Here is a 26,255-nt window from a genome sequence, read left to right on the forward strand (position 1 = left end):
AGGAAAGACTAAAGGCTCATTAAAGGTACTACGGGTCAAAGATGCCATAACTTAGCCGACACCGGTGCGAGCCATTTATACTTGTGAGCACGCTAGTCGCCGCTGTGTCTTTTTTGGGTTAATTTTTGTTTCTACTTCCTGCTTTTTTCGACAATGGCGACTGAAAGTTTTGCTGAAATTTTGCAGAAGACGAGTCGTACAAAAGCCAGCATCTCCAACCGCCTTTCCTCAATGTGTTCCATCTTTATAGATCCAAAACAATCAATTAGAAAATTGCTGAGATGAATGGAGAAGCTACTACCAAGTCGGAGAAGTCAGGCTACAGCACTAGGGTCTGGGCTGAAGCCTAAACCGCCTAAAACACCTATAATGGATTAGTCCTACTGACAAATACATCTAAGAGCTTTAATCATATCACATATAAGTTTAGTCTCAACAATCTCTGAATGATAACATATGGAAATGAGTTGAACTTGGAGGAGGAACCTGCAGGATTTTTATGGATTTATATCTTTATTGCAGAGCTGAAACACTTTGATTGACTGATTAATAAATTATCAATCCATGGTCGACTAAAGAATAATCTTTACATATCTGTGAAGATTCTCCGTCATCCAGGTTATTGACTTCTCCATCTTCTACAAAAACCCAACAAGTGTCTTCTCCAGTTCTTTCTTTAAGAAGTGATGAAACTCAAGTTCTCAAACTCCACTAGTCTTTTAGAGATAACCTTTCTGTAGTTTTCTAATTGCCAACAGATATGTGACACAGCTCCACTGTTGTGCAAAGACAACTACTGTATGTAGAAAATGCCTCGAGCCACATTCACCTTTAGAAGAATATAGAAAACCTGCACAGTTATAATTTAATTATTAAAGTCATTTTTTAAACCAAATGGAAAACGAATGACTGGCTTTCCTGTTGGCTCCAGATTTTTATTTTTCTTTAACTTGTCTTTCTATTTCTATCTTTGGGTTTTGGACAAAACAAGTGATTTAAGGACGCCGTCTTGGAGCCGGGGAGACTGCGAACAATAAATCTGTGCGTCAATCGATAACAACAGTCCTCAAGTTAACTGAATGACCGTGGCTCTTGTCGCAGAAGGATGTGATGTTGTTGTCCTGCTGTCACCGGCTGTGTAACGGTAGCTCTTCTGAAAGATGAGCCGCGGTCTTTAACGTGAACACGTCAGGGGGATTTTAAACTGAAAGAAATGTGACTTGTGTAAATGTCATGTTTCTCTCCATCTTTGGGTTTAGATCTTAAACCTGAGCCCCTGCAAATAATATTAATACTAATAATACTAATAATACTAATACCCTCTTCTCCTGGTTTCACTCCCTCCATGACTCGCCCAGCCTCTCATATCGATCCAGACAAGCATCGACCTCACCCCACACACACACACACACACACACACACATCTTTGCTTTCCCTGCTCAGCTCATGTGTCTGGAGCGGTGACAGAATCGTCCCCAGAAAGCGCCACATCAGTCTTGGAGGGGTGTGTTTGCAGATAGTGTGTGTGTGTGTCAAAGGCTGTATGTGCTATAGGTGTGTTTCAGTAGGGGTGTGTGCGTGATTTGGTCTGCAGTATGTGCATGCATCAAGGGCGTGAGCGGTTAACAGCGCTACCTGAACGTCATCTATATATATTTATCTATATGTAGAGCTTGTTTTGTGGTTTGAAACCTGTGAGTGTTTGTGTGTTTGCACCTGTCACCTGTGAACGAACAGCCTGGGCTTTCCTCCTCATTATGCGTCTTCAGCACCTCCGCTGACATGTACAGATTCCCCGCTGCGAGCGCACACACACACACACACACTTTACGTCTCTTATAAATTTACTTATTTGTGCTCAAACACAATCGTACGCGCACACATGCTGACAGCGATGAAGCAATTACAGCACGGCGACGACGCTCATCATCACTTACGCACAAACGTCTCTGTTTACCCCCACGTCTTTACCATCAACACACACACACACACACACACACACACACACACACACACACTCTCGCGCTCTCTTTAGGTTTCATTGAGACGAGTTCAGCTGCTTCATTTTTCACTCTGAGCTTCCATTAAGGAGCTGCACCGCACAGACACCAGCAGCACAGTGCAAAATAGTTTCGCTTTCAGGAGGTTGATAAACAACTGATTACTTTTTCCTGGCTCCCATTTGTCCTTTTACTTTTCTTTTTCTTGAATTTCCTACATGAAGAGAGAAAGTGTAGAATCTCAAGAAGAGTCCGAGTCAAGTTGCCAACAATCAGTTTCTCCTTTAACTATTCGGTTAATTAAATAACAAAACATTAGCTTTTAAAACTCCTCAACAGCTCGACAGGATTTCTTTGCATGCCCTGATTATTTTGTCCAACAAAAAGCAGAGTTATGTGCCACAAAGAAAGCATAAAATCCTCACACTAGAGCAGCTGAGATACATTATTTGTCATTATTATTGTTGCAACTCCAGCTGGTTTACTGCACGGTGGCGTACTGGGCTTCGTCTAATTAATTATTAATGAGGTTTAAGGATCCGTTTCAGATGATTCACTATGAGAACATCGAAACAAGAAATTGAGGCTTACTGCAGAGGAGGAATCTGACGCAAATAAATTTGTAGATGTTCGTCTAAATACATTTTCTGTTCTTTAGGGATCTGCTGTCGTATGCAGACACATTCTCAGGTGCAGCACATTTTCTGATCTGCAAAGATTCCCAAGCCTCTACATCTGAGGCAGACTAATTGATTACCGATCCACGTTTTTCTTATTGCTTAGCAGCGTTACGTAAACACTGGTGATTGAAAGTCGGCATGCGAAGTGTTGTGTTTTTACAACATGTCGGCTCCGTTCAAGCATTTTGCTCTGAATATTTAAAACTTTTTAAACTGAAACACAGTTCCAGGTCCACACCTCCCTCCCAACATCCCGTCCCGGGGCAGCCCGATCACAAGTGGTGGTGGTGTAAAGAACAGGATGCTTTGAGGTCGCACTTGATAAGCGGATGTGGTCTGGCACACATCTGAGTTCGTTCCTTCGGTGGTGTGAACACACAATGAGTCCTGGGTCACATTGAAAAACCACCTACTCAACAGGAGTTTTGCCTCATTTAATCTGAATAAAAAACGCACACAGCAGCTGTTATAAATGATGACATGTAAAGGGAAAGCACAGTGTAAGGGCTGTCTGTTCATTAGTCATGACAGCTTTTAATACATTCTGTCTTTGTGCATTACTAATGCAATCATGTTGATGTATAAGGAGCCGTGTGGAGTTTAATGTATTTCCTCAATTAGCTGAGTCTTTATTTACCTTCCTACCAAGTTTTGAGTTGTAATTTGGGTTTTGTGCAGTGTGTCTCTAAAATAACTAATATCAGGGAGGAGATCAATAAATAATAACGATGCATACGCAGAAAACAGCACTGTTCATGGTTCTGAAACAACGGTAGCAATTCATTAGAGATGGTGACTGTTTTAATCTTCTACTGACCAAATTTTGTCAGCGTTTATTTGCATACAGAGCGTAAAAAAACTGAGATCGGATCTCAAGTGCCGGTTCGGGGCGCATGTGTGAACACAGGTGCTTAAATCTGGCCACTTCCGATCAGATTGCCCTGATCGGATGTTAATACCAGGTCTGAACAAAACCACAGACAAACCTGAAGTTGAAGTAGAGTTCAAGAGATGTCACCTATAAGTGGAAAACCTACATAAGGTCAGACGGAGGCCTTTCCACCCATGCAGCTCATATTTTAATCACATCTTATCTTTTTTTCCTCTCCCAGATTTGAATCAAAACACTTTTTACAGCGACAGGGTGTTGGCGTCTCAGTGCTTGGGATTACAAGGTGTAGTTGCTATGCATTACATCATTTCTAATCTCCTCATCTTTTTCCTGCAGTGACAGACTTCAACAATGGCTTGGAGGCCAGTTCAGACTCAGACGATGAGGACAAGCTACACATTGTGGAGGAGGACAGCCTGCAGGAGCCTGAGGTCACCGACGGCGACGGGACCACGCCGCAGGACAGCCATGACGCCACCGAAACAGTATTACCCCAGAACGGCTCCTGGAACGGAGGTGAGATGCCACCGTAAAAACAAGAGGACTGTTTGCTCAGGACTGAAATGTGTTTTAGTTTGTAGGTTTTCAATGCTGCTGTTAATCTGGGAAGGTTTGCTGAACGTGTTCGCTCGTTCTCAGCTGTATCCTCTTTCACGTTCACATAATAACGCACGGTGTCATCCGGGAGCCGCCCCGTAGACCTCCAGGCTTTTACACAAGCTGTTTCCACACAGATCTGCAGCAGAAACCAGGAAAATACAGTTAAGAGTCTTACTTGGTGGGAGTAGTTCAGAGAGGTTAAAGGGTTATTCACTTTAATTGCAAACATTTTCTCAGCCTGCCTTCAGAGCTGAATCAATGACGACTCAGACCAACTTTAAAACACTTCTATCTGCTGTAATAAAATTTAAAATGAGTCAGTGATTGGTGGTAACCTCATCTTTATGTTGTCATGTGATTCTAGTTTAATAGATAATAGTCTTAAAAGGACGGGGCGAGTATTCACATAAGTAAAACGTTAAAAAGTGAGGTCAGAAGCAAACTTGTGCCTCATCTTCACGTACGAAACCTGATTTTTTTTGGTCTAGATTTTTCCATGAGTACTTCTGACTTTGGAGAGCTAGCACTGTGTGTAAAGGAGCAGGAAAAGGTGTTTTAGCTTACAGATTGTTAACCCTTTATAGACCATGCATTGAAATACTTGGAAATTCTAAATTTCTAGAGTGTTATTGTAGGGCTTAAGAAGACTTTTTTACTTTTTTCCATGTAGAAAATCAAGATCAGTGAAGTTTCCATATGTGGTTCCTAGCCGTTAGGTGATAAACAAATGTATTTAGACCTAATGCAGTTATGATCAGCGTTCATGCAGAGGTGGAACCTTGCAGACCACATTTGAACCTGATTTGACCTGAGAGTGTTTCCTTGATCTTCTCTGATTGGCTGAGTGAAAACCACATGCTGAGAGGCAACAGGACGCACTTTAAAATGAGCGTGGAAGTTACCAAATATGGTTCATCGCCTCCGTAAGAGGCTTGACTATGTTTTCAATTAAAATTTGCGGTTTATTAAAAAAGAAACTAGGTTAGTCAGTCTGTCCTCTGTAAAGTCCAACTCGTAAGTTTCTAATCTCTTCTTCTGCTGTGGATATGCGCTGTTCAACCCCAGCAGTCTTTAGCATCGGCTTGAACGTTCTTGATTGCCGTCAGTACACCGTGTGTGCTTAAATGACCGTATAGCACTGATAATGTCCATTATAGAAGGTTTTCTGATGACTTCAGTGTTGTGTTGTTCCCTCTGTCTTTATCAAAGTCCGGCCTCAGTTCCTTTTCTTCGTTAGCGGATCCTTCGTGTGTTTAACATTTGTCTTTGGTTGCTTTTTTTTTTCTTTCAGCAAATTCACACCTAGTTTTTTTTAGCCGTTGCTACTTAAATGAATCATGTGATCGAAGGTACTCACACGGTACATAAACAAACAAACTGAGCATTCATTGCTGGCGTGCAGAAAAGCTGGAGGCATGAGTCAGCTGAGCACGATCACAGCTCAGCGCGGTGTGGCGTTTTCAGATCCACAGAGAAGTAAAGACCGATCAGGTCAAGAACTTTCCGGAACTAGAGCATGCAGACGAGTAAAAATGAGAGGCAGGCCCGAAAAAGTGACAGAAAGAGAAAGAAGGAAGAGAAGTGAGCGACGTCTGAGGACTAGAGGCGCTTCAGGAAGGCCGGCAGCCATGCAGAGGTTTCGCTCTCACATCCAGCAAACGTTTATAATCCCATACCTAACAGGCTAACGTGCTTTTTAATAATAATACAGCACTCGGCCCAGGGGTTGTTCTTCTCTGGGAGTTTACTCTGTGCCGTGTGTGCTCAGATATGTCTGCACTAGGGGTTGAACGACTTTTTAAAGTCGACTAATATGTGGTGAAAGTTGAGTCAACGTCGTACTGTCGTTGAGAGGATTTGGATCGTTCCTCTGTTAGCGTTAGCGGACGGCTTTTTAAATGAGTGTGCAATGCAGCAGAACTGTTGTTGTATTTCAGGACTGACATGTCACGGTAGTATGGGCTTCGTCTTTAGTGAAGTATTTCCACACACTGCAATGATCCACTGGGATCCTCACCTGTCTTCTCGGAGGCGTCCGTGTTTTTATCGTCACGTGATCGGCGACTAGTCGACTTCCTGCTTAAAGCGTCACGGCCCAGCAGTGAAGTCAACTAGTCGGTACAACTCCTAGTCTGTACCAGTGCTGCTATAACCAACACCTCTCTTGTCATTTCGCCGTGACCTTTCACTTCAGATCAGAGATGAACTCTTGACATCTTAACTTCACTTTCAGACCCCCTTGTTTGGTAAGGGAAAGGCGACATTTACATTTTTCTGCTCTGCTACACAGCACCGCATATGGCGCTCAGATGTGATTACTGAGCCACGACTCAGAAAAAGTCAGAGGGAAACTGGAAGCCAGTCAGAGATGTAAAGAAAAGAAAATATGTCCTCTGTGGTCCTGGCCCCACCTACAAGTTATTCCTACCTTACTGCTATGCATTAGCAACCTGCTTATGATACTTCGTGTAGTTGTACATTAAACCAGCCACCTCATAACCGTTGTTGTCTCTGTGCTCTTGTTTAATCTTATAGCAGTAACTCATTTAGAGATATATCAGTTTCTAAACAAATTTATTTAAAGATAAAACTTAATGTTGTCTTTGCTTACAGAGATTTGTGGCATTTCCACAATATTTTACCCCTACCTTCACATATTGCCTCTCAGGATTGCAGCTTCTGTCGTGTTTTGGATCTTTCTCACATGGGGACTAATCTCGTTGCGTGGTCTCTCAAGATATGTCGTGCAAAAACAAGTGTGGTATACGCACTGTATACCCGCAAAGCTTTCTGTAATTAATAGTTTAATTCCAATCAATACATTAGTTTCCTATTTGTCATGCATGTACTCTTATTTGCAGCATGTATACTGTATCCAGATGCATGTATGAATTTATTTGCTTCTTTCTGCTGCTCTCTTTTTATCCCGTTACTTCGGCCCTACTCCATTCTTTGACGTTATACAAGTAAAAATAATAATAATTGAATTGAATATTATTGTAAGATAGCAAAGACATGCTGGTTAGGTTCATTGGTGATTCTAAACTGGCCGTAGGTGTGAATATAAATGGGTGTCTGCCTCTCTGGAGACCTGTCCAGGGTGTACCCCGTCTCTCGCCCGATGACAGCTGGGATAGGCTCCAGCCCCCCTGCGACCCTTCACAGGACAAGAGGTTACAGAAGATGAATGAATGAATGAATTATTATAGATATGGTCATTGTACAGTCTGCAGAATTCTATATCTCCAGCTTTGTAGGTCAACCTTTTGTTTGTTTATAACGTCTGACAGCCCAGCTATACCCTTTACTACTGTCATTTTATTTTTTTCCCCAAACCAACCTTCTATAAATGGGATTTAGAAATAAATCAATCAACATGAGAAGACAGGATCTGTGTGGCAGCTTTGTCAGTCACTATACTTTCCATGTATATTTTTTTGCGTTTAAATCAGATATCACTAGGTATCCATCGCACCTGAAGATCGAGATTGTGCCGCCTTTGACTCTAGATTTCATTAGATCCGTCTCGCGGTGCCTCGTTCAATGAGCTGGTAATATCGCTGATGGTTTAGAGCCCGGTGGTGTGCGGTGGTTTCGCGTGCGTTCATCTACCTGCTCTCTCTTTGATCAGATTAGTTCATCCTTCATCTCAGCCCCGGGGAACGCCCGCCCCGTTCTCCTGCAGAGCCAGCTGTTCTGCTGTTTCTATCTCTCACTTTCAGATCTGCCTGTACAACACCACATAAATACTAATCTAATTACAGTACACACAAACAGACTCCCGCTCCTGCATCTGAATTGAATCTCCCCCTGTTCATCTTTCTCTGATAAAACACAGAGGCCAGCTTCATCATCATTCACTCTGTTCTCCTAAGTCACCTTAGATTTCAACGTAAGGCCTTGAAATGTCTTAAAATGTCAGAATAGTTTGTTACACTTCCTTTCAGGTCATTATTGTGTCTTTATTCACATGTTTCCTGCTTGAATTTGGTTATAAAGGAGGAAAAATAGAAATGTATAGTCACACATTTACTATTAAAGTACATCTTCATAGACTAAAACATTTATTTGGAGAGCAGCAGCCGTACTTAAATGTGGCTTATGACTAATGGATATAAAGTTTTAAGAATGTGGCATCTTCAGCTGATTTTATTTTTTGATATTCAGACTTTTATTAAATCACAGACGCAGACTAACTTTCATCTGCGAGTGTTAATCATTTAATTAGTTTTTCAGTCATAAAAAGGCCAAGATGTTCATGATTAAGTGGGTGGAAAATTGTTGCAGATTATACACACACAAAAAAAAGGTCACACACTCCAATATTTCGTGATTACAGCACACATTCTCTGTGTCATTGTTTCCATAAGCTTCTTCAATGTCACCAGATTTATTTCCATCCAGTGTTGCATTCATTTCTCACCAAGATCTTGTATTGATGATGGGAGAGTCTGACCATCTCCAGCACATCCCAAAGATTCTCAATGGGGTTAAGGTCTGGACTCTGTGGTGGACAATCCATGTGTGAAAATGATGTCTCATGCTCCCTGAACCACTCTTTCACAATCTGAGCCCCATGAATCCTGGCATTGTCATCTTGGAATATGATCCATTGATGGAATAACCTGGTCATTCAGTATATTCAGGTAGTCAGCTGACCTCATTCTTTGGGCAACATAATGTTGCTGAACCTAGACCTGATCAACTGCAGCAACCCCAGATCATAGCACTGCCCCCACAGGCTTGTACAGTAGACACTAGACATGATGGGTGCATCACTTCATCTGCCTCTCTTCTTACCCTGATGCCCCCATCACTCTGGAACAGAGTAAATCTGGACTCATCAGACCACATGACCTTCTTCCATTGCTCCAGAGTCCAATCTTTATGCTCCCTAGCAAACTGAAGCCTTTTTTTCCAGTTAGCCTCACTGATTAGTGGTTTTCTTAAGGCTACACAGCTGTTCAGTCCCAATCCCTTGAGCTCCCTTCACATTGTACGTGTGGAAATGTTCTTACTTTCACTATTAAACATAGCCCTGAGTTCTACTGTTGTTTTTCTTCCATTTGATTTCACCAAACGTTTAAGTGATCATCGATCACGATCAATTTCTTCCTCAAAGATGATGGTTCTCCACTCTTCTTCCAGTTTTTAATAATGCGTTGGACAGTTCTTAACCCAGTTTTAGTAGTTTCTTCAATCTCCTTAGATGTTTTCTCTGCTTGATGCATGCCAATGATTTGACCCTTCTCAAACAGACTAACATCTTCTCCAGGACCACAGGCTGTGTCTTTAGACATGGTTGTTTAAGAAATGAGAAGCGACTCATTGCATCAGTTGTAGGTAAATAACTTGTTGCCAGATTAAAGATAATCACCCATGCAGTAATGGGAGGCTCGTACCAACAGTATTTGCTTAGTTAAATCCAGGTGGGGACTTTTTTTTTTTTGGCCAGGCAGTATATATCTTGTGTCGTTACATTTCCACCCACGGGCTACATAAAGGCAGACGTGTGTCGGCTGAGATATTAGAGAAATGATAATGCCCCTGATTAGCACCGCTGGGACGGCGTGTTGACAGTGGGGAGTTGAGTCAGCTTAACGTCTGCACACTCACTTGGAAATGAACACACGGACAGGTTTAGTCATCATATCATCTGCATTCCGCTTATCAGTCAACCCACTGTTGTCTGTTAATAGTTGCAGAAGTTTCTCCAGCTGCAGGAAGTTCTTCAGCTTTGTGTTGTCATTTTTTATTGTTTCAGTTGTTTTTCACTTCCAAACTGCACGGGGGAAAAACCCGGATCAGCGCTTGCACACGTTCAAAAACACACACTTTATGCATGCAAACAAAAAAAAACAAACAAAGTGCCACAAGATTTAACAAGTAGAGCCAGAACCCGGTCTGCATTGAGAGGTTGATTGGCTCGTGTTTACACCGATACTCAATGCCCTTTTAATCCTCGATTCCCTGCAAACAGCTCAGCCTACGCAGGCGTCCGCCTTCATCTCAACGGCAGCTAGTTACAGCCAAGCAGGAAATACTAAAACCATGGAGACGGCGAGAATGTGACACTCGGAGATATTGCTCTCGGGGCTCGTTTCATTGTTGCTGAATAAAGCCTTACATGGTGTGAGCGGCGCTCGCGAGGGCTGCTCACTCTCTCTTTGGCTTTGTTTCTCTCCCCCTCGCTCAGCTCGACCCTCTCTCCTCTCTACACTCCCTTACTTCCCTGCAGCCAGTGATCCCCTTACATCTCCTTATATTCTTCTGCTCTCAGGCTTTTCTTTTCCTTTTTTATGTCTTTGTTTCCTCTCTTGCATGTTTAGTATCCAACGACAGATACTGCGTGAAAGGCTCTCCTCAGCGTTTGAAGTGATAGGTGGCGTTCTCACTTTGGTTGTTGTTTAACTACCCAGGGAAGATTTGCTGAGCTTGTTGTTGTTTAGTAAATCTCAGCTTTAGCGTCACATGCTCAACTTTTTGGGATAAAGTTAACTTTTCTAACTTTTTAAGCCTTCCTCTCTCTCAGTGCTCCAGCCTGACTTCAGCTAAACATTTATGCACATTTATATCGAGTGGTTCTGCGTCAGATACCAAGTATAGAGCGAGCTGTAGCTGGTATTGAAGTAAACTTGTCAGATGATCACTAAAGACAAACTGTATGTACTATAATTAGTGTTAGGCCTGACCCAGCAAACTAAACTTTAAAGCCACATTCACGCTTAAAGAGTTTCACCCAACTTTAAAAGCCAGCTGTCAGCACGAGGATCTCAGTCGCTCATTGGTTGTCGCCTCAAAGTTGGGATTACCGTAAACTTGGTAATACCACGAAGGGGTTTTCTCCATCGACGCTGAATTTTATTAACTTTCCACATTGCTGCTAGTCTCCTTCCTGTGTGTACGCCTCTTTACAAACATCCAGTCTGAACTGCTGAACTTATAGAATAGATTTTTCTGCATTCATGCTAACCTGTGATGATTACACACTGATCAGTGGCCTCCCTTTGCCTCCAAAACAGTTGGGACTCATCAGAGAATGGACATGGGCCTTCTGAGGGTGTCCTGTGGTGTCTGGCAACACAATGTTGTTTGAGGGGAGGGGCCTCTGTGGATCATCCCACAGATACTTGATCAGTTTGGGATCTAGTGAATTTGGAGGCCAGGTCAACACCTTGTGCTGTTCTTCATGTTTTTATTTGAGCTGCCATCAAGGAGTGTCATTGCTGTGGGGTGGGGGTGCCTGGTCTGGTCTAGGTGGGTGCTACATGTCTAAGTAACATCCACACCAATGAATGCCAGGTCCAAAAGTTTCCCAGCAGAACATTGAATTGTCACAAGATAGTTTAAATGTCATTTACTTCTCCTCCTGTGATGTTGTGGCTGATCGGTATATTCCAACCTAAAACACAGATGTTGTGACTAATTGTTGCACGGCCGTGGTCTTTTCTTTGCTTTCTATTAAAATCTTACTTCAGTTCTTGGACAGTGAGCAGTTACAGATGCATTTCACCAGAATAAGTGTCTTGCTTATTTGTTTAATAAGAAAGTTGTTGTTATGTGGAGTTTTTATTTCTTAATTTTGAATGAGAACTGCACTCAGAGTGAAATATGCAGTGTTATCGTTTCAGTGCTGCTGTTTTTGACCGTTGACCGTTACTGTCATGTGACTTCCATGATTATAACGTAGGAAGGTAAACTTGTGTCTGCATTTACGAACGTCAATATAAGTGACTTTAATAGTAATTCAATACTTTTCCTCATAAATGTCTGCACTGGTGAAGTCAGTGAAGCAGGTTTGTTCCTTGAGGACATTAAAAAAATTGAAGCAGTGACGTGACACATTGATTCGAGTCAGGGCAACGGTACCTGTTGTTTTCCAGCTGCACCTGCAGCAGAAACCGCTGCGTTCACTCCTTTAGAAAAACATTAACAAACCAGGAAGGAGTGTGCAGGAGCTCACACTGGTGTTGGAGGGAAGTCATGGAAAAGTCATGAAATGTTGCAGCGCCGCGGAGCCACGGTGGGAACCCTTCAAAGGCTTCGCTTGATATTTTTGGATTGTCTGACTTTCACTCCTTTTCTTTCCCTCTCCCCCGTCTGAGGCGAGAGCCGGGGAGAGCAGCTGGTGTTGAGCTGGTCCTCTGGTGAGAGATTAGTGTGGGCTGCTCCCCCTGCAGTCTGGGCCGCACTGCAGCTCCAATCCATCCTGCCTTATAAATTCACCACGGACTCGCAGTGACAGGTCCTGGCAAGGTACACGAGTGCAGTGCGCAGGGTGTTCGTGTCTGTAGAGAGTGTGTGAATAACTCTGCCGATGTGTGTGTGTGTGTGTGTGTGTGTGCACCACATGATTTCCTGTTTTCATTCCTGTCTGATATTCCACATGTGTGTGTTGCGGGGTCCTGGTTGTCATTAATGTGCAGCTTTTCTAGGAGGCATTAAGTGTAATTGTAGAGTGTGGTGGGAAAATATGCAGAGAGGTGAATCAAGTGAGGGGAGGAGAGGAGGGCTGGGAGAGGGAGTGATGGAGGCGAGACAGTTACACGTTAATGTGCTGAAAGACAAAAGAGGTGGAGGAGGAGGAGGAGGAGGCACAGAGAGCGACAGGAAGTGATGATACAGGTGGAGGCGACGTGCATCCACACTAATGTTTTCCTTTCTGAACAGGATCACAGCTAAATCTTCGTCCTCCACTTTTGGGACGCGAAGACAAATCAACGTGTCGCAGCTACAACCTGTTAAGCTGCAAAGATTAGTCAGTTAGTCAGCTTTCATTTTGATCAGTAACTAGTAATCATGTTCCACGCTTTAGTTTCTCGCTTCAATTTTAGTATTTAAAGTTTTTCTTTACATTTCTTTACATGGGGACCGACCTCCACTAATTTGGACGTTGTCTGTGATGTTACACTGCAAATTACCTGCCCTATTTCTCGTAACACAGAGGTAAAACTAAACTGATAAAACTAATCCTGTGCGAATCGGCGTCTCTGTGATTAGGGGAGGTGCATTTTTACTTTTTCAAGACTTTTGTTTGATTCACGGCTTTTCTTTTTCCTGCCTCTTGTCACTTAAGAGTTATAGAGGATGTGCTGTAAATCAAAGTTTGGACAGATGTTAGGGTGCAACGTTGAGGTGTCGCCGCCTTATTCACCCATTTAGACGGGTGAAATCATTAAGTTGAGCATTGATATGTTCATCTTGCAAAGGTGGGGGCTGGCAATTTGGAAATTTCTTCCCCGGGATCAATAGTCACATCATGTTTTATTTGTAAAAACACATTTTTTATTATCAGTTAGAAATTGCCAAGTAACGTAAGCTGTCAAAAAGTGTAAAATGTCCTCAGAGATGCAGTGAAATGAAGCAGAAAGTAGCAGAGACAGAGTTTGCTTATCCCGTGTGAATGTGCCACATGAAACACAGACGTTGTATCTGAGTCACATGACGTCCCCAGGTAAAACTAGTCCCGTGCGAGTAGGGCTTTTGTCCAGCGCTGGTAGCACAGTGGCGAATAATCCAGTCAGCCGAGCAGCTCTGCAGCCTCAGCCCATATAAACTTGTTCTCTCCGGATATCTGGGATCGCTTTTGCCGTTATGTAAGACAGCTAAATAGTTTACGGTTTCCCTCTCTGTTGTCAAATAACTGAGCATTTATTAAACCTCGACTCCACCGCGGCTGACTGATGCAGCCTTGAACTCTTCTGCTGTTGCTGTTGCTGTTGCACTCGACTCAGTCACACACACAAGTCCAAAGAAAGTTGTGTTCTTAACTTTATCGGCACAGAAACCTTAGATGGACGGTTTTCTCAGATGCCTAGATTTTCACTCCTGGTTATTGTTTTTAAAAAGCCTAATTTTGAAACGACAGAATCACTCAATGTGGGCGAAAGTGGAGAGAATTGGATGTTTTTGAATACAGCCAGCTCAGTGTGGACAGATTTAAGAGCTGCTCTTCCTGAGATTCCTTCCACTTCTTCCTGTTAAAATGGTCTTTTTTTCCTTCTTCTTCTTCTTATCTGAACTGAGGTTAAAGTAAAGACAGAGGGTGTCGTGGGCTACACATAGTCCAGAGCTGTACAAATATAACTTGGAGGGAAGGACTGAGATAAGGAGAAAAGGTGGATCAGGAGCGGCAGAGAAAGAAAGAGGCAGTGGGAGACAAAGGAGTGAGCAAAGAGAGGAGGAGGAGGAGGAGGAAGGGGAATCTTGAAAGGTAGATGAGTGCGTCTCGCAGGGGAAAGAGAGATTTGGAAAGCTTTTCAGATGAGATCATGGGAAGTGTTTAAAATGAGGCTTAACGGGGCCCGGCCAAGCCCGTCCCGGCCTGGACCCGCCCTCTTGATGAAGACACATTCACTCTCACAGCTCAGGACAGATGACGCCTTTCTTCTTCTGGGATCGCAGACTATTGCAGACACAGCCTTGCACCTGTCCCTGACACGGGCTCGGGCAGGAAGAGGCGTGGCCTTTGGCACCGGCCCTGCCTGCCTGCCTGCCTGGCTTTAAAAATGCTCGATCGCCATGGCAACGCCGGTTCACAGTTTCACCTCGCCGCTATCAGCGTTTCTATTCACCTAGAGAGCGAAGTAGGCTCCCTGCCCCAGTTCTCTGTCTGCTGTTGGTGTAGACATCAGTGTTAAACACAACGTCAGGTCTTATCACCGGCAGGTCTTCCTCTCGGCGCGATGAAAGCGCTTAGAGCAACGAGCAACAAATACTCCGCTGATAAGAGAGTTTGTTTGAACAGCGACCTTTCAAAACAAAGTTGACTGACACAGAAAAAAAAAAAAATCAAGATTGAAACATTTGGAAGATAGAAGAAGAAGAAAGACGCTCTGAGATATGTATTGGCATTAAATATGAAAAAAAAAAATCACCTTAAACCAGAGATTAAACTTTGCTATAATCTCATGTTTGCGTGAAGTTTGAGTCCATCAAGGTTATCTCCAGCTTGTGTTGAGGCTTCTTAACAGAACGCTGTGTTATAAACTGGAGGTGAGGAGTGTTAAAGAAGGAGACCTTGAGGAGGGAGGAAGACTAATAATAATAATGATAAAAATAATAATAAAAAGTGGGATTATGGGAAATGTAGGAGTCAGGGTTTTTTTTGGAGCTTAGCCCAACATGGAGACTATACCTTGGCTACTGTTGCGTGAGCCTTCTTCTAAGTTAGTAGAAATCAGGTTTGATTTATAAATTGTAATAAACACAATTGAGCAGTACTGTAACGACGTATGGACATTTTTCCCTTAAATCCTGGCTGAGTTTCGCTAATTTTTCAAAATAAAAGCTTGTGATCGTAAGTAAGATGACATTTTCAGACATGAATGGACTTAAACAAATTAATTATTTAATTCATTTTTTGTAACCGCTTGTCCTCTGGATCCTATCCCAGCTGTCATTGGGTGAGAGGCGGGGTACACCCTGGACAGGTCTCCAGTCTATCACAGGACTAACACAGAGAGACAAGGGTGGCAAGCAAACTATGAGTTTTTAAATCGATTACTTTGGGTTAATTATTTTTAGTTTTCATGATGGATTAAGGGCGGCATGGTGGTTAGCACTGATGCCTCACAGCAAGAAGGTTCTGGGTTCTAATCCATGGCTGACTGGGGCATTTCTGTGTTCATGTTCTCCCTGTGTCTGCGTGGGTTCTCTCCAGGTACTCCAGCTTCCTCCCACCGTCCAAAGACATGCTGGTTAGGTTCATTGGTGATTCTAAATTGGCCATAGGTGTGAGTGTGAATGGTTGTCTGTCTCTCTGTGTTAACCCTGTGATAGACTGGAGACCTGTCCAGGGTGGACCCCGCCTCTCGCCCTATGACAGCTGGGATAGGATCCAGCACCCCCATGACCGGGTTAAGCGGTTGAATAATAACTTTTGTTCTTTAAATCTATGAACTAACTAACTAATGAGAAAGTTCTAATTTATCCACCCCTAATTACCAAAGATACCTATTTTCTGTCATTAATCAGCAGACACAGTGTTGAGTATGATTTAATTTCAGTGGCTTGTGCCGATTAAGTATACGCTGCTTTTCATTAGCATCTGTTCTAGCGAGTCTTTGTTGAGCTCTTACCTGAAAAATAACAGAATAAGACGCAATGACTTGACTTCTAGACGCTGACCAACAACCAAGAATCAGACAGAAATCACCAATAGTCCAGATACTGACGCTGCTGCCTCGTTGGTTTGAGTTAAGGAAAGGTGGCACGTCGCCGTTTCATTTCATACAAAGCGTGCAACTCATTGCATCTCCATTTGAAGACTTCCCACTCTTGTTTGATGATACTGTTGCAGCATTAATCTGGAATGAGTTCGACAGGGAGAACAGATCACAACATCGGATCGTAGCTTGAACACGCTTGCTTATTGTACTCCAAAGTGTTGTACTAATATTTATTTTGTTCTGAGCAATTTAGTGACTTGCTTTGCTCCACATCTCGTTGTTTAATTTGAATAGTGTTTGGTTTAATGACACAGAGAGAGAGAGAGAGAGTGTTGAGTAGAGGACAGACTGTCAGAGTAATACCACCGTTAACATCCCTGCTGGGTCACTTTCCTCTGAAGTGCCACATTTGAATCAAGCCCGGGGGCTGTTATTATTCTTTGAAAAGCTCATTACGGTTACAGAGAAAACACAGACTGTCAGCACACCAGCTGTTTCAAGTGAACTCACATCACTAATAGATCTCATCAGGACGGTTCAGATAAGCTGGACGGAGCCGAATACACAATTAAACGTGTTATTTCTAAAAACAAAAAAAAGGCCGTTTGGGGAAAGCAGGACCTGGATGAAGCGCAGGCTCCCTCACTTTCTGCACAGCTGGCTTTGTTCTTTAAAGCTCAGTAGTTTAGCACTGGATAAGGTCAGCTGATGAAGTATTACAGGAGTCATGTAAGGAGAGTTGTTTTAGCTTATCACGTTTCTAATCAAAATTCTACTTTTGTCCTTTTTTAGGCTTTTAGAGGTGATGAGCTGTCACACAAACGTCTGAATCCAAATTTAGATTTCCTTCGTTTCGTTTGGTACTCTTGGCTTTTGGCAGCGTTCAGACCAACAGGCTGACGCTGTTTGCTCATTTATGACGATATCATGAAGTGTCAAACATCAACAGGGACGTCTGGAAATTTCAGATTTTGGGGAGCTGATAAGAAAAGTAACTAAATCGGACAATGCACCATTGAAATTTTAGAGATGGCCTAAAATAACTGTAGAAATATAAGCTGAAGACCTTGCAGAAATGTGGTAATATCAATATCGAGACAGGACATGGGGAATATTAGCAAGTCATGTGGCGCCATCTAGTGGTGAAGCTTCAAAACTGCATCACAGAAGCTCTTGAATCTAATCTCTTGATAAAATAACTTTTTTCTTGCCATCTTTTCAAGGATGGAGCTACAGTAATCCATCATTCCGCTGCTCCATACACGTCAACACTTCAGCTGCTAAAATAATCATACATTTTGTGCATCTTGTGTTTTTTTTTTTTTAGTGAAGGAAGAGTGCGTGTCCGAAGAGGAAGAGGAGGCGGTGAAGGATGCTCTAGTAGAAGAGATTCTCCAGCAGGGGGACACAGCCATCATCTATCCTGAAGCGCCCGACGACGAGCAGAGTCCAGCCGAGACCGGAGGCGCTGATGAAAACGGTAATATTTATACACATGACCCCGATCTCCTCACTACTACCGTCTCGTAAGTCAAGTAGTGTTTACAAGTGAGACAAAAGTTGCATCATAAAGATATATATATTAATACGTACATCTTTTTTTACAGGAACGCCTGATTCCTTCTCCCAGTTGCACACCTGCCCTTACTGCTCCCGGGGCTACAAACGCAACGCCTCGCTGAAGGAGCACATCAAGTATCGTCACGAGACCAGCGAGGACAACTACAGCTGCTCGCAGTGCAGCTACACCTTCACCTACCGCTCGCAGCTGGAGAGGCACATGACCCATCACAGGGTTCTCAACAGAGAGCAGGTAATTTGCACATTTTAGCAAGAGCGAGCACAGGGTTTGATATCTTAGTAACCAGTTCCTTTGCGGGCTTCAGGGTCTTTGGAAAGCCTTAAGAGATTAATTCCTAAAAGAAATCTGCCATAAAGTCTTTTCTCTTAGATTAAAATTTCTCTAGGAGTGGATTTCTTGAGACATTTTTATCGTTTGTTTAATCTTCGTGCATACTTTTTATGTTAGGGTCTCCTTTAATGCACTTTGATTTATTATTCCTACAAAATCAACATTCGGCTTCAGCAGTTTAGATTACAGAAAGAAAGAGGGTGGCACATCTAGGGAGTCTACAAGGATCCAGTATATAAAATTCATTTCACCTCCCTCAACCTTGACCTGGGCTCATTAGGTTTCCTGTGGTCATTCATGCATGTGTACTGGGAATGCCCAGACGTGGCCAAATTCAGGAAGTGACTTGGAGTCAAGGTCCCACTTTGTCTCGGTTGCAAGGACAGATGTAGCGGCAACAACAGAGACATAGTCTGGCTAAAGATAGAGTCCCCCCTCCATAGAAAGATCTGGGTTGGGTGTCGATCCCCAAAAAAAACTGTTAGATTATAGGGTGATAGATTTATTCATTTATGTACGGACCCTTCTTCTTCTTTTGTCTCAGCATTACTTGTCCCAGTTGAAAACAGGCACCGGAGGCTCAGGCGGATCGGGAGGATCGGGCGGAACGCGCAAGTTCAAGTGTACCGAATGCTCCAAGGCCTTCAAATACAAACACCACCTGAAGGAACACCTGCGCATTCACAGCGGTGAGTCGCAATCTGAACTGCTGTTAAATCACTGGGTTGGTGGTTGTAGGTGAAGGTGAAGGTTGTCTTCCAGATCACATATATCCAAAAAAGGAAAGTTGGAACAAAGACACCTGGACTTGTAGAGCTTCTTAAAAACATTTAATCCACAGTGTCTTCAGCGTCTTCGAAAAGCCCGGTGGGGAGTTGGGGCTTAAAGAGGAACATCTGAGGGTGTTGTCCTCCTGATACTTACATGACTAAGGTCTTTGATGGGGAGTTGGGAGTTGAAATAGTACCATTCAGTGGGCAGTCGTTTAGAACCGAAGAAGCTGCTTGGATGAAACATCTTCAAGTCCAGTTGTTCTCGTTTAAGCTCGTTTTTGTAGCATATGGTAGTCGATAGGGGTGGGGAAAAAAATCGATTCTCCGATTTATTTCGATTCTATCCTGAACGATTCTGTCTCGATTCAAATAAGTTCATAATCGGAATTTTAAAATTAAAATTTTTAATTAGTTCGCCCGCTGCAATATTCTGTGCGCCTGCTGCGGAGCTCAACTGAAAACTCTCCTCTCTGGCCTGCTGATTCTCTGCTATACGCGCATGCGCACACACGTGCGAGTTGTTTACATGCGGCGATAAAATGGCTGCAACAGCGAGCGGTAGACCCACCTAATTTGAGTACGTGAGGGCGTTCACACTGAAAATTCCAACGAGACGAAGTGCACTGCAAGTACCCGGATGGTGTACTCATAACGGTCAAAAAGCTGAGTGTGGAACGCTGCACACTGCACACTTTCCACCCTAAACGGTAGCCATCTTGGCTACGAAGCGGAAGGGGAGGGACTATCAACCCAATTCAAACTTGCGATAGTGGCGGCTGATATCGGCGGCAGTGATTTGGAAGCGGTGGTGGAGCAGTTTTACAGGTCCATACAGATGTAAGTTATAATATGACATTTAATGAAAATGATCTATATTGCTGTTTTACACGTAGTACTATTAAATTGCTGCTCGATATACGCTCGCGGTCAAAATCAAAATAGAGAACCGAAGTCCCGCCCCCTCTACTTCCGGGTTATGGGACCTATCGTTCGAAAAAATATGAACGGCAGTCTATGGCGAAAGATAAATTATTTTCTGGTCCCGATCGACTTGTGCCTTGGATTATACATATGTTGTTTTTCAGAATAAAAAATGATTTTATATGTCAAGAATGTCACAGTTTGTCGCAAGATAGTTCAGTAAAACGCTATGGAAAATACGTAATTAAACGAACTACAAGTCCCGCATGCTGGCGCGTACAGAACCGACCAAGACTCCCTTGGTGTAACTACAGCTCTCGACATGACCCGATGTATAATGATTTTCACCTCGTTTGATGCTTCTGCCTTCGTCCTGGAAGAAGACGGTAAAGCTCAACAAGGAGACAGACATAGTTCTCAGACGAGAGATGTAGTTCACTAAGCGATCTCATACAAAACCTAATGTTGTTCAGCTTATTTACGTCAAATAATTTATCTCTTGACGTGAAAAATTATCTTTTAAATTCACACACATCATATGTGAAATTCATGCCACAATTCGATCGGGACCAGAAAATAATTATTATCTCTCCATAGACTGCCGTTCATATTTTTTCGAAAGATAGGTCCCATAACCCGGAAGTAGGGGGGCGGGACTTCGCCTCTCTATACGGCGTTAGTCATTCGTCATTTCCGGTAAGTATAGGCGTAGCACCCGATTTGAGACGATACTACCAGAGAACGTCTAATATGGGGAGAAGTTCCACTCTCACTGAACTTCCGGGTTCTGAACTGTTGCAGTTCCACTCTGATTCCATATGAGGGCGCTCTCAGGACGAGTGCAGAATGAATGGCGGTCTATGGAGCAGTACCCCTCAAAATCCACTTTTCTCAGGATATAATTTTTTGTGCAGTAATTTGAATATTGAATTTGAAAGGAGATGTAAAGAAATTACACACTGCTGGGTGTTAGATTTTTTAGAGTCACTTATTTTGCTTTAAAAAGTATTTTAAAATGTCAATGACGTCATACACATCGTACGACCAGATACTGCTTTACGGCAATCCTTCAGCCACTGCTTTGGTGCTTTCGCGCTCTGCACTTTCTTTTCTCTCGAGGCATGGACAACACAGCTGACACGGGTAAATAATCGTGCTAGAAGAGTTTCTGTTTCGTTTTTATTTAAAAGACCGGCCCGAAAAAAAAAAAACTTGGGCGAAAAAGTCCATCTTAACATTCTGGTCCCGCTTCGGATGCCACGATGCCGTCAAGCGGGATCTGGTCGTAATCAGTCCTTCACTGACCAATCAGCGTTCATTAGCAGAATGCTAGCGTGTTATGGGCAACAACAACTCAACCTGTAAGAAAACGAAAGGACATAAGTTCTCGTTCATTCAACTTTTGACCTATAACCCATGTTGAACTTGCAAAACCTACAATCAAATCTGAGATTTCTCAACGACAATCGGGTGAAAGAGACACATTTAGCCGTTTAGCTCCATAGAGTCCCATTCATGTTGCACTCATGGCGATCGCCCCCAGTGGAAATCTGGTGGAACTGCAACCAAAATTCGTTACAATGGGACTTAATAGAGAGTGGGAAGGCTCTCCGTAGACGGGCTCTGATACTACCTTTTTGAAAATTACGCACTACGGACGTAAGTGCATAGTGCTCATGGTGCATGATATCGAAGTGTACTGACGAAAGTACGCCATTTGAGACACAGTCATAAGACTTGCACCGGCTTCTTTAAAAGCTGACGTATGGCAGCATTTTGGATTTTTTGAGGATGGAGGAAAGATCGACAAGACCGTTTGTAAGGTAAATTCTAAAAAAAATTAGAGAAGGTAATTCATCTGTTTTTCTTTCTCTAATGATCAACACAATAGTAGGAAATGATTTGCAAATTCTGAGTAGCAAACTCATATTTAAGAATCTGACCAAACTAAAATATGTGTGTGTGTGTGTGTGTGTGTGTGTGTATATATATATATATATATACATATATCACAAAATTTAAAGTCACGCATGGAAATGTACATAAAAAAAAAATAAATAAATCGATAATCGATTAATCGATAATCGTTTTAGAATCGAATAGTTGACCTCTGAATCGGAATCGAATCGAATCGTGAGGTGCCAAGAGATTCCCACCCCTAGTAGTCGACCAGCTAAATATATTTGTTTGGGGTCATCATTGGTCCAAAGATTTAGAACCGATAGCTGTACCAAAGAAGTGTTCAGGTTAGGTACCCTTCGTCCCTTGCTTTAGTTGACGGTTGGTTGCCTACATTTCCCGAATGTTTGAGTGAAACGAGCAGAACATAGCCTTGGCTAGCTCTTCTTGGCTTCACTGCTCTCAGTTTAAGAGATAATACCATCAATACTGTCGCCACTCCATTTGTATTTACCCAATGCTCAAAGCATGTGGTAAACATTTGCGTATCTCTGATTGACATGATGCAAACACAGTCCCTCCCATGGGTTGTCACCTCACAGTCGTACCAACCCATTTTGTCACCAAGCTATCATCCGTAACTAAGGTTTTTCTCATTTCTCTCTGACCCTTTTTAGGTGAGAAACCCTACGAATGCTCAAACTGCAAGAAGCGATTCTCCCACTCAGGCTCCTACAGCTCCCACATCAGTAGCAAGAAGTGCGTGGGTGCAGGCCCCCCCAACGGCGTCGCTCGGACGTCGATCAAACCCCCTCCGCCGACTACGCAGAGCAGACCCGTTGTAATCGCTCCAGCCCGTGTGATTCTCAAAGAGAAAACTGAAAGTAAACCCCTCCAGGAGCAGCTGCCCGTCACACAGATCAAATCAGAACCTGTGGAGTACGAGTGCAAGCCTGTGATGGCGGCACCCGCGACTTCAGCCGGTAGTAATGGAGTGGTGAACGGAGGAACGACACAGCCAGCTGTGGTCCCGGCTGCGACCGTGCCTCAGGGTGTGGCTATGGTCGTACCGACGGTCGGCCTGATGTCGCCTATCAGTATCAATATAAATGACTTGCAGAATGTGCTGAAGGTGGCAATGGACGGAAATATACTTAGGCAGGTGTTGGGGTCAGCCAACGGCGTGGCGGCGCAGGGGAAGCAGGGGATTGTACTGCAGCAGCCACAGCAGCAGATCATCAGTCTACCGGCCTTCGTGGATCACGATGGAACCACGAAGATCATCATCAACTACAGCATCGGCCCTGCGGCTGCCACCACTGCCACTACCCAGCCTACGCCACTCGTCTTCAAAAATATCCCTCCTCCCCCTCCCGCTGTCACAACCACGGCCGCTGCAGCCCCCACCCCAACCAAAACAGACAAAGCCCAAACCACAGAGGTGGCTGACCTCACCGTTGTTAAGGATGAACCAGAACCTGTGCCCATCAAGAGTACAGAGAACGAGGAAGCCACACAGACAGAGACGAAAACTGTTAAGAGTTCAGAATCAGCCCCGATGCCAAAACCCAGCAGCAGCGCACCAGTACAGAGTAGTACATGTTTACTATGTGACGACTGTCCCGACAACCTGGAGGCGCTGCACCTCCTCCAGCATCGCAAAGCGGCCAACGGCGAGGCCGTCGACTCTGCAGCTCTAGACCCGTCATTCGCCGCTCTGCTAAGCGAGGCCGGGGTGACGCTGGAGGAGCCGCCCGTCGACGACCTCCTGTCACTCCTCAAGACCTACTTTGCCTCCAACGCCAACCCCAGCGAGCAAGAGCTGACGAAGATCTCGGAGTCCGTCAGCATTCCGGTGGACGTGATCAGAAAGTGGTTTACCAAGATGAACTCGGGTAAAAAGGTGGGGAAAAGCCACAGTAACGCTGCGGCGGTTTCCAAAAAGACTGAAACCACGAACTCAGAGGACACCTTGAATCAGAACGAAGAGGAGGAAGAAGATGAAACCAGCCAGGAAGCATCCAACAAAGCCTCATCAGAGTCCGGCATCGCCTCCCCGTCAGACTCCACATCACTCAACCTCAGCAACGGGGACCTCGTCATTGTGAAAAGCGAGCCCGAGGACCCGGAGGCCCCGGACTCCCAGGCAGAGCCCCTGGACCTCTCTCTTCCTAAACATATCGCAGCAGCATTAGAAAACAAGGCGACCCCACCTCCCGTCAAGCAGCAGGAACAACCTCTGAACCTGACCTGCTTGAGGAAGGATCAGCTCGAGGGTCAAACCATCTACGTCACCACGCCTCAGACCGGGAGACCCGTCAACATCGTCACCGCTGCGCAGCTACCCACATTATTGGCCATTGCTGGTCAGGGCACGGTGGGAGCGGTGGGTTGCCTCAGCGCCATCAACACCACAACGAAGCGCACCATCCTCATCCCCCAGCTCACGTATACCTACGCCACTACAGCCGGAAATGCCACCGGCGCCAAGACTGTTGTGCTCAATGGCCATAAGGTTAGTATCGGTAAACAATATGTATAATTCAGTGTCAACCCATAACATGAAGACTGTTTTTATTTAAACTCCTGGTTTCTTAAAGGCGGTTTAGGCTTCTGCGCCAAGTTGACGCCATAAGAATGGAAGCCCAGACCTTAACGCCGTAGCCTGATGTGCACCATCCCAGAAATGTAATGAGCTGTGATTGGTCTGTTTGGTAGTAGCATGTTTCCGTTTCCGGCTGCTTCTCCATCTCCGCAATTTTTGAATCGATTGTTTTGGCTCAGTAAAGACGGAACACATCGAGGAAAGGTTAACTGAAAAGATTCGGCGATACAAACATTTCTACGACTCGTCTTCTGCGAAATTTCGATGAAAGTTTCAGTCGCCATTGTTGAAAGTGAAGCAGGAAGTAGAAACAAAAATTAACTCGAGCAAAAAAGACACAGCACCACCTAGTGTTTGGGTGGCGTTGTTGCAGATCGACTCAGACTGACGAGCGCACAAGCATAAATGTGCACAAGTGAGGCTCTGTCCAGTCCTCTAAGACCATTTTAAGATTTCTTTCATCTGACCACAATAATAAATGCCATTTTTTCCCGCCATTTGCAGCTGGAGAAGCGTTTGGAGAGCAGCTCTGAAGGCGTTACAGCGACAGAGGAGCAGAGAGACACCGATTCGCCTGCAGTTATAAAGAAGCGGCGGGTGGACAACTGCATCTACCCCTGTGATCTTTGCTCCAAGGTCTTCCAGAAGGGCAGCTCCCTGCTCCGGCACAAATACGAACACACAGGTAAGGTGGAAAGAAGAAGCCAGTAACACGTGTAAAGTTTATTCAGCAAGGTTTCTCTTTTTGCCTGAAGGTACCTCTAGCGTCCAAGGTGTGACATCATTTAATACGTTGTACTCTTTATGTGACACCTGGCCTGAAAAACTCTCCAGTTTCACCGTCAGTATTTATAGACGCTGGTGCGCCGAATTAAAAAGGATATTTTCCCCTGAAGCTCCAGCTAGTGTCACATTGGAATGTGGTTTTATTAAAGTCTGTTAACAGTTATCTGTGTGTACTACTGTGCACAGGTATGTGTGTGTGGGTTCAGCCATGACTTCATCCACCTAAAAACACACAAACCATACTTATACTGTGCTCACACATGAGTTTTAAGTTATAATTTTGTTAAAACGATTAACTGCAGTACTCTTTTAAATCAGAGCCACACATTATCAGCGGGGTTTATTGGGTTTTAGTGAATAGTGTTGATTACTCGGCCACGTGCTGCGATTTCTAAATATTCTCTTTGCAGATTAACTCGGTGATGACTTTGTTACGGCCTTGTTTTCCCGAGAACGGTGATTTAAACTTGATTAAAGATCGGTATCATGGTCGATCAAGGCATTTTTATAACGATCGGATTGAGCGTGTGGCTAAACAAGATATCTGGTCTTTGTTTTATAGCTGCCTTAAACACAAAACTATTAAGGACTAAACATGTCTGCTGTGTGGGAGACACATCTTAGGACTGTGATTTAGTAAATAAAAGAGAGTCAAGTTAGTTTGTTGGAGCTGGTTTTAACAAAGCGCTTTATTCTCGTGATAAATGTAATGGGTGGTGTATGGACACAATTGCAGCACAAAAGGACTCAGAACCAATGGAAATAGTTCAAAGGTTTACTGAAGCACTGGAAAACAGTACAACAAACACAACAGCAGGCGCATTGGTCAAGGCAGGCAGGGGGTTCGGTACCAGAGAGACAATATCACAGGCAGACAATCCAATGAGGAGCAGGCAGCAGGAACAATGTAACCAGGCAATCAGTCAGAAACACAGAAACAGGCAAACAGGGATCCGGAGAGCGGAGGCCAAAATCTTGGTCAAAGACAGAAGGCTGAGATGGTTACCAGGAGGCAGA

The 26,255-nt window shown here is 43.9% G+C and overlaps 1 protein-coding gene across 2 annotated transcripts in view; it reads left to right on the plus strand.

The window, feature by feature from the left end:
• The window catches only part of LOC311489821 (zinc finger E-box-binding homeobox 1-like), a gene marked incomplete at its 5' end in the record, with an annotated part of 72,598 nt that overhangs the window by 44,135 nt on the left and 2,208 nt on the right, over nucleotides 1–26,255 (plus strand). The window contains 6 exons of one of the 2 annotated variants that reach the window (XM_084547112.1): nucleotides 3,909–4,088; nucleotides 17,670–17,822; nucleotides 17,950–18,155; nucleotides 18,799–18,943; nucleotides 22,525–24,362; nucleotides 24,957–25,137. In XM_084547112.1, coding sequence (XP_084403238.1) covers nucleotides 3,909–4,088; nucleotides 17,670–17,822; nucleotides 17,950–18,155; nucleotides 18,799–18,943; nucleotides 22,525–24,362; nucleotides 24,957–25,137 — 2,703 coding nt within the window. The remainder of the gene's footprint in view (nucleotides 1–3,908; nucleotides 4,089–17,669; nucleotides 17,823–17,949; nucleotides 18,156–18,798; nucleotides 18,944–22,524; nucleotides 24,363–24,956; nucleotides 25,138–26,255) is intronic. The other variant, XM_084547113.1, reaches the window with a different exon arrangement.

Source organism: Chelon labrosus (assembly GCF_963514085.1).
Source record: "Chelon labrosus genome assembly, chromosome: 6".
Lineage (NCBI taxonomy): Eukaryota > Metazoa > Chordata > Actinopteri > Mugiliformes > Mugilidae > Chelon > Chelon labrosus.